The 9,075-nt window shown below is 62.7% G+C and overlaps 1 protein-coding gene across 1 annotated transcript; it reads left to right on the forward strand.

Annotated features, from left to right (window-relative positions):
• The first annotated feature begins 74 nt into the window (after positions 1-74).
• On the forward strand, positions 75-2,105 carry ONECUT1 (one cut homeobox 1). Its single transcript, XM_042039580.1, has one exon. It carries the CDS (start codon positions 483-485, stop codon positions 2,103-2,105), a length of 1,623 nt encoding a protein of 540 aa, XP_041895514.1. The 5' UTR covers positions 75-482.
• Positions 2,106-9,075: the final 6,970 nt, after the last annotated feature.

Below are 9,075 nucleotides of genomic sequence, written 5' to 3' on the forward strand. Positions count from 1 at the left end.
GGGCGGGGCGGGAGGGGCGCCGCGCGCAGGCGCGGTGCGGCGGCGGCGGCGCTGCAGCACGGAGCGGAGCCGGGGCGCGCGGCGCAGAGAGAGCGAGCCATGGCTGGGGATGGCGAGCGACGCGGCCACACACCCGCCGCGGCCGCGGCTGCGGGGCCCGGCCTGAGGGAGCGGCGGCCCTAGGACCGGCCCGGCGGCGCCAGCCAGCAGCGGGAAAAAGCAAATAAATACATTGCCACAAAATAAAAATTTAAAAAAAAAACAAAAAAAAAAAAAAACAAAAAACCAACCAACAACCAACCAACCAAAACCGGGAAAGCCAGCAGCCCGGCAACAGCAGCAGCAGCACCGCCACCACCAGCCCGCAGAGCTCGCCCGCCGCCGCCGCCGGCCTGCGGGAGCAACCGGCCGCCGCCAAGAGCTCCGGGACGCCCCGCCGCCCACCAGATAGATGTGCGGTCCCGCCGCCCGCACGGCCGACGATGAACGCGCAGCTGGCGATGGAGAACATCGGCGATCTGCACGGGGTGAGCCATGAGCCGGTGCCCGCCGCCGCCGACCTGATGAGCGGCAGCCCCCACCACCGGAGCGCGGTGGCCCACCGCGGCAGCCACCTGCCGGCCCACCCGCGCTCCATGGGCATGGCGTCCATCCTCGACGGCGGCGACTACCACCACCACCACCGGCCGCCCGAGCACGCGCTGACGGGCCCCCTGCACCCCACCATGACCATGGCCTGCGAGACACCCCCCGGCATGAGCATGAGCAGCACCTACACCACGTTAACCCCTCTGCAGCCTCTACCTCCCATCTCGACGGTCTCGGACAAGTTCCCTCACCACCACCACCACCATCACCACCACCACCATCCCCACCAGCGGATACCGGGCAATGTGAGCGGCAGCTTCACGCTCATGCGGGACGAGAGGGGTCTGGCGTCTATGAACAATCTCTACACCCCGTACCACAAGGATGTTACCGGCATGGGGCAGAGCCTCTCTCCGTTGTCTGGATCGGGCCTGGGGAGCATCCACAACTCCCAGCAAGGGCTGCCCCACTATGCTCACCCCAGTGCCACCATGCCCACCGAGAAAATGCTCACCCCAAACGGATTTGAAGCCCACCACCCTGCCATGTTAGCCAGGCATGGCGACCAACATCTCACCCCCACCTCCGCTGGCATGGTGCCTATCAACGGGATCCCACACCACCCCCATGCCCACTTGAATGCCCAGAGCCACGGGCAGATCCTGGGCTCTGCCAGGGAGCAAAACCCTTCTGTAACTGGTTCGCAGGTCAACAGTGGAAGTAATTCAGGGCAAATGGAAGAAATCAATACCAAAGAAGTAGCTCAGAGGATCACCACCGAGCTCAAGCGGTACAGCATCCCCCAGGCTATCTTCGCCCAGAGGGTGCTATGCCGCTCTCAAGGGACGCTCTCAGACCTGCTGAGGAACCCCAAGCCCTGGAGCAAGCTCAAATCCGGCCGGGAGACCTTCCGCAGAATGTGGAAGTGGCTCCAGGAGCCGGAGTTTCAGCGGATGTCTGCTCTGCGGCTTGCAGGTGAGCCCGCTGCGGGGTGGTCGGGGCACGGCAGCGGCAGAACGGGGCCTCGGGCCTTGGCAGGCCGCCCCAGTCCCTGCCTGTCCCTGAAGAGCAGCACCGATCCCCCGCTCCGCCACCCCATTTCTCTCCCTTCCCCTCTCCCTCTCCGGGCTCGGCGCACCGGCACCGTCCGGTTCCTCTGCGCCGCACTCAGACAAAGCCGAGCCGAGGCTCGGGCTGCGCAGTGCGGCGTCCCGGCTCTCCCCGTTCCCCGGCCGGGGCGCACCCGCCAGGCTCTCCTGCCGCCGGCAGAACGATGCCCAGCGCTCCCGGTAACGGGACGCCGCAGAAAGCCGCACCGGCCGGCGGCAACGCTGCCCGGAGCGCGGAGGGCGAGGCGGAAATTGTTGAATTGGCGGCTGAACCGGGCCCGACCGGGCCCGCGGACGGGGTGCGGGGGAGCCCCGGTAACGCGCCGCCGAGAGGAGTCGGTGCGTCTGCTTTGTGTCGGGGGCGGTGGGCTCGGGTCGCAGGGGGACTCGGGGCCAGCGTCCCGCTAGGGTTGGGTGAGCTGGGAGAGGCGTTTGGCTCGAATGAGCCGAGCCCTGCGGGCGAGCGGTGGCTGAGAAATGCTGTTGGCTGAAATCGTTAGATTTCTTAGTTTTTTTTCTTAAACTGATTGTAGCTATCATTAGGCCGTGGAGTTTTGAGTTTCGCGTGGATGTCTCTGCGTGAGACAAATGTCCGCGTGTCCGCTCCAGAGCCTCATGCCGCTCTCGGCGCTTGCTGCCCGGTGTGCTCCCGAGCGGTTCCCGTATTGTCTGCTCAGAGATGGCCGTCCCGGTCCGTACCTGTGCTCCGCCGCAGCCTCCCCCAAACCCTCCTGTCTGCGCTCCCGGTGCAGAGCCCGGGTTTAATATACCGTGAGTGAGGGTTTGTTAATTAAGTGATAGGTCTCCATTAATTTGTCCCTGGAGAATGCAAGACAGTCAATCCGAGTTGGAGCCGGGGTCACTGATCCGTTTCACAGACAAAAATAAGGGAACGGACTAATCTTTCTCCTTTCAAAAGCACAAACTGGTCTTGCGCTTTCGACTACCGCGACGGTGGGAACTTGCGACCCTTTCCCGAGTGTGCGGGGACGCAGCTGGGCCACCATCGTGCTCCGTGCTTATTTTCAGTCAACCACCTCGTTCCAGAAACCTAAAGCAGAGCTAGGAAGGGTCCGGGACAGGGCCTCCCTCCCCGTTGTAGCTGGCCCTTAGGTGCCCGCCGGTGGGAGGACGTTGCTCTCTTTGGCTTCCACTCCTGCGGACTCAGTTTCAAAGGTCTGAGCTCTCAGAAACTGCCCTTTCCGCCTTCCCTTTCTCACCAGCCACCCCACCAGGGAAAAACCCTCGTCTTGCTGGTGCTACCCAGGAGAGGAGGATGGAGTTTGTTTTTCCAATATCGCCGTAACGATTGCTAAGGCGAACTTTCTTCGATTTGGAGCGTATTTTTACGACAATTTGGTCGACCTGAATCTCCGCTCATTTGCATAGATCGATACTGGAAACAACCCCTCGATTCAGAGCCTGCTGGCATCCTTTCCCTGGCACTGCCGGCCGGGAAGCTCTGCCAGCCCCGGCTGCTGCAGGGCCGGGAGGGAGGGAGGGAGGCGGCCGTGCTCTGTCCAGCTGCCGGGTCCGGAGGGTCCCATTGTTCGCTTCTGCCCCCAAACCGCCCCTTCTTCCAGCCACCTCAGCGCCGCCCTCTCATAAACGGATCCCGGTAATCCCGTTAGAGAGACAAAGCCTCATTATTCCGCCTTCCCTTTCCAATGAAACCCGAAAGCTGGCACCTTACAGGAGCAGCTTCCCCGGGGCGAAGAGGGGCTCGCAGCCCGGGGGGATCGGGGTGGGCCGCCCGCACCGGGACGTCCCCGCGTCCCCCGCAGCCGGGCCGGGCCCGGCAGGGCTCTCCCCGCCTACCGGGGGCCCCGGGCCTCGCCGGGCGCTGCCCACCCGGGCGCCGGCAGCACGTGGGTGTTTGCATAGCGCTGCGTCCCACTCAATGGGGCGGTCCTGGGGCCCCCGCCCCGCCCCGCGCAGGCTGCGCGCCCTTCCGCGCCCCTCCGCGCCGCGCTGCCGGCGACCGGCTGTAAATGCATAAAGTATCGATTTTATTTTGTGCAGGTTTTAAATGTGTGATGATCTTACTAAGTGGTAAAAATCTGCCCCGATTGATATTGATGTATGAACATCAATTCAAAATAACATAAATTACTGCAGCCGACACAAATTAAATTTCATGTCCAAATTATAACTCACTCCCGGGCGTTTAGAGAATTATCAGGTAGATAAATACCCAGAGCCGCCTTCATTTCTTCCCTTTCTGATTTCCTGCAGACAACAACCGGAAGGTAGTGAGGGGGATGGAACCTACTTATTTTAGGCCTCACGGTCTCGCCTTGCACTTTATCTTGAGTATTTGCCCCTTCCAGCCGTCCCTGGGGGATTCCTACCTCCCAGATTACAGAAGCTCCGACAAATAGAGGAAAAATTGGTAGTTACATGGAAGCAGGATTGAGGTCTTGACACTTCCTGGGCTATCTCTTGAAATGTAAGCAGAACTGCTAATTGCAAAGCTGACCTCTTCCAGCCTCCATCTTATTCATCCCATCTCCCTTCTCTTCTCTGTTCTCTTTTCCTTTGTCTGTCCCACTCTCTCTCTCTATCACTGAATATTTATCTATTTGACTCTCTCTGTTAGTCTTCCCTCCCTCCCCCCCGCCTTCACTGACATTTGGAAGGGCTGTGAAGGGACACCGAAAAAAATAAATACAATTAAGAGAAAAAGTACATCCCTTCTGCAGCCTGCTGGGATTTAAGGCTGATTTTTTTTTTCCAGTTTTGTTTCGTGTGTGTGTGAGAGAGGAAACAGTAGGGGATAAAGAAGGAAAAAAACCCGACTTTGTCTTGTTCAGGAAAAAATAATCTGCTTCGAGCGATTCATTGTTGGAACTGCGACTGCCCGCCGGCCTCGCAGGGTAGCGGCCAGGGGAAAGGCGGCAATGACACATTCTGAGAACGTGCCAGAGCAGTGTAAGGGAGCCCAAGGCCCTTAGGAACTACTGCAGGAGGGGGTCCTTTGCCGAGGTGCGCCCTCTGAGCGAGCTCGTCCCAAAGGGCCCCTCCGTGGGGGCTCCCCGAGCAGGTGTCAGCAGGGGGAGGTGCCGTGGGCAGCCCGCGCTCGTCCGCGGCTCTCAGGAGGGGGCAGGCCTGTCCCTCCAAAGCTGCTCGATGTTTGCCTGCGACCTGACAGGTATTTTTCATAGCTGTACCTCTTTTCCTCCGCTCCTCTTATCCTTTCTCCCTCCTAATGTGAATCCCGGCTAAGCTGAAGCCTTGGGAAGCTGGCGAGAAAGTGTCGCCAAATTAACTGTAAAGAAATCGATGGAGTAATCAGAGCGTTTTCCACATTAAATATGAAATCTAATGACGCCGTTTGCACCTCTCGCCCGCCGCCGCCCCCGAGCGCGCCGGGAAGGTCGGGGCCGCCCCGGCCCCGGTGGCCTCATTAGGGGCTGTTTAATATTTACCCTGCGGGCACTTTGCATAAAGGCATTTGCATCAGGGAGGCGGGGGGCATCGACCGGGGCCTTCACCGGCGACACTCCGAGCGCGGACCGGGCCCGGGGAAGAGGCTCTGCCCCTCCTGGCCCTGCGGACCGCCTGGACGGGGGCGGCCCGGGCCTGGCTCGGCGCACCTTGGGCCGTGACAGCGGCCGCTCCGCCGCTGCCGGTGCGGTGCTTGGGCCGAGGCAAGGGGCCCCGTCCCGGTGGGATCGGAGGGTGGGAGAGCAGCTCCCGTGCCGCCCCCGGAGCAGTCGTGCCCGCCACTGCAGCGCCCGGTGCGCAGTCGTGGGAGCGCTGGGACGCACTTGTTTGCCGTCCGTGTCCTTCGGCGGGATTGATTTACAGCCGCGTTTGCCCTTCGTTAATGTTTGCCCAGCGGGAGGAGGAGGAGCGGGGCCGGGCGAGCCGCGTTCCTCCGCACTGGGCCGGGCCCGCTCCGCGCCCGTCCTGGCAGAGCCCCCGCCCCCGCAGCACGGCTCGGCCCTCGCTTGTTTGTCTTGTTTGTCCGTGTGTGCGTTCGCTCGGTCGGTTGTTTGTTTTAATTACCCGCCGCGTGGCGGGGCGGCACTCGGGGACCGTGCCCCGATCCCCCCCTCGCTGCCGTTTGAGTCGAACAGCCTCAAAACAGGGCCGCTCCCGCCCGTGGGTGCTGTCGGGGCCGCCCCGGGGGTCACACAGCCGGGCTGTGGGCGCGATGCCCGCCCCGACCGGCCGGGGCCATCGCGCCGCCCGCAGCCCTCGCTCGTGGCCCCTCGGTTCCCGGGGGCTCTGCGCCATCTACTGACCGCCGGCAGGCGGCAGCGGCCCCGCCGGCCCGGGCACCACGCCCGCACCGGGCAGCGGCGGCGGCTCCCCGGGCCGGGAGGCGGCGGCTCCGGGAGCGCTGTGAGCGGAGGGCTCGGCGCCGCCCGCGCTGGCTCCGTCCTCTCGTTACCCGCGAGCGCGGAACGAGTGCGGCCCTGCCCGGCTTCAGCACCGCGGACAGCGACCGCCTGCAGGGCCCGACCCCTCTCCCGGCCCCGCTCCGCCTCCGCCCCGGCGGCCCCGCTCCCGGGCGAGCCCCGCGGCGGGCCGGGGCCGGGCCAGCCCCGATCCCGCTTCACGGACGAGGCCGCCCGTAGCCCGGGCGCAGGTGCTTGTTGAACTGCCCCACGGCTGCCGGCCCCGATGGGGAGCAGCATCGCATCGACTGTACGTAGCGGCAGCCGGCAATTAGTGCCGCGGTGCTGCGGCGAGCGCCGGGCTGAGCGTACGGGCCGCCCGCGGCGGGAGCGGCTCGGCTCCCGGCAGGGCAGAGCCCTGAGGGCACCTGTTTCGGGGATGAGTGTCTTCGGACGGGTGCGTGGCCAGAGGGGAAGCGAGCTTCCCCCAGCACAGTAACTCAGCCAGCCAGAGGGGTCGGGATACCCCAGGAGGAGAGGTGCGCGGCGCCAGGACTGTGCCCGCTGCAGGTGCCACCCGTAGAGAGCCCAGGCTCCTGCCGGTGCTACAGCTGGGTTCTGGCGTGTGCGATCTGTCTTTTACACAGCCAGGAAGGAACGTGATGGTCAGATTGAGACAAAATCATCTGGAAATCCACAGGCCAAGTGTACTTCGGTGCCTGGCTTTGCTTGTACAAGCATTAAACCACAGCTCCTGCTTTACCTCAGGCAGCCTTCACCTGTCTGTGTAGCCGAAGGGTCCGCATAAGCTCCACACAAGGGACAAGTTAGTTTCCAGGGAGTTCTAAGGTGACTGAAGAGCAGGAGCTGTTGAAGTGCTGGTGAATTTCACCTGAAGACTACCGGCATCCGGGGAGTTTTTCCTGAAGACCGACCGGGACCCAGCACGGCCGCGTGTCGGGTGCTTCCGTGATCAAATCGACAAATGTCGATTCGCCTTTCACACATAAATCTATCTGGATTAATCATACACGGACAGACAAGTGACTCTCTTTGGAAACGCAGCTGACTTGAGCCGTTTTGCTTAAGAAGAAGTCAGTTTTATAATGCTGAAAGATTAGTTTATAGGAACAATTTATTAGCTCAACAGAAGTTTTCATTTTCCCTCCATTTTAGGGCGATAGGAAGCCTCGGTGGTGACATTTTCCGTACAGCCCGAACGGCAATTAAAGCGCGATGGATGTGCGCAGCAGGTGTGCGGGCAGCACCGCGGGCTGCTGCGGGGTGCGGAGCGCGGCGCCGGCGTGTGCGGGCGCTGGTTGGTGGAGCTAGAAATGCTGCTGCTTCAGATAGAGGAAAGTATTGAACAGGAGGGCGCGGGAGGCTCTTCCTTAATGCTTGGGTGCAGAAGCCACTGAAGTGAGCCCGGGCTCAGGTTTTGGATGTTTTTAGGGTGCAGAATTCTGCACTCGTTGTCACATGCATTACAAACACGTCAATAAGAAGTGAGCCGCAGGCGGGAGAGTTTCTCGCAGCCCCTTTTCCCCCATTTCCCCCCGCACAGACAGGCTGCTATACAGCTTCCTTAACGTCCCCCCAACTGGAGGAACTTCCTTATGTCATCACTGACTCATTTCTCCTTTATTTGAAACATATCTCGTTATTTTGAATATATTGGAATTGACGGAGAACTTAAAAAATTGGAGCCAGGGAAGCGGGAGTCAGCAGGCAGGTCCTTAGGAGCAGAACCAGAGAAGCAACCCGGGTTTTTCAGTGAATCTGGCGACCCTCAATGTTGCAGTGAAGGTTTTGCAACGGATTGCGTCCACCGCTCAGAAACTCAATTTTCGGCTGCTGTAGCAGTGTCCCGGACTGAGGATGCGGGAGGGGGAGGAATGACCCAACCCGACGCCGAATCCGCGCCCGAACGTCTCGGAGACCCGCGGGCGGATTCGCTCCCACGGCTCGGAGCCGGCGTCAGCGGGCCGGGGGCCCGGTGTGGCTCCGCACCCGGGTCTGTCCCGCGGAGCCACGCGGGCGGAACAGGGGCGGGGCGCAACAGGGGCGGGGCGGGCCGGGGGCGGGGCGGGAGGCGCGGAGGGGTGCGAAGCCGCACGGAGCGGGCTGCGGAGCGGCGCGGCCAGGTGCGGGGCGGGCGGTGCTGCCCGGGCCGGGTGGGCCGAGCCGCGGAGGCGGGCGCGGTGCATAAGCGGAGCAGAGCACAGCAAGAGCGGGTGGTGTTTTCCAGCTTGCGCTATGCGTAGCGGTACAGAGCGGCTGGCACTCCCCGGCGGGGTGCCGTAGCTTGGTGCGGTACGGAGCGGCAGCGCGGGTGAGGAGCGCATGGCGCGGTGCGATGCCTTGGGGAACCACGGTGGGGTGTGATGTGGTGCGAAGCCCGCGGCGCGGTGTGATGCGGTGCGATGCAGTATGGTGCGGTGCGATGCAGTGAGATGCGGTGAGATGCAGTACGGTGCGGTGCGATGCGGTGCAGTGTGATGCGGTGTGACGTGGTGAGATGCGGTGCGGAGCCCGCGGTGCGGTGTGATGCGGTGCGATACGGTATGATGCGGTGCGGTGTGATGTGGTGCGGTGAGATGCGGTGCGGTGCGGTGCGGTGAGATGTGATGCGGTGCGGAGCCCGCGGTGAGATGCAGTGCGGTCCGATACAGTACGATGGGGTGCGGTGCGGAGCCCGCGGTGAGATGCGGTGCGGTCCGATACAGTACGATGCGGTGCGGTGCGGAGCCCGCGGTGAGATGCGGTGCGGTGAGATGTGGTGCGATACAGTACGATGCGGTGCGGTGAGATGCGGTGCGATGCGGTGAGATGCGATGAGATGCGGTGAGATGCGGTGCGATCCGGTGCGGTGAGATGCGGTGCGGTGCGGTGAGATGCGGTGCGATGCGGTGCGATGCGGTGCGATGCGGTGAGATGCGGTGCGATGCGGTGCGGTCCGGTGCGGTGAGATGCGGTGAGATGCAGTGAGATGCGGTGCGGTGCGGTGAGATGCGGTGCGGTCCGGTGTGATA

The sequence above is a fragment of the Corvus kubaryi genome, unplaced genomic scaffold (assembly GCF_017639235.1).
Source record: "Corvus kubaryi isolate FWS band 111438036 unplaced genomic scaffold, C.kubaryi_AGA036_p1.0 37394, whole genome shotgun sequence".
NCBI classification, from domain to species: Eukaryota; Metazoa; Chordata; class Aves; order Passeriformes; family Corvidae; genus Corvus; species Corvus kubaryi.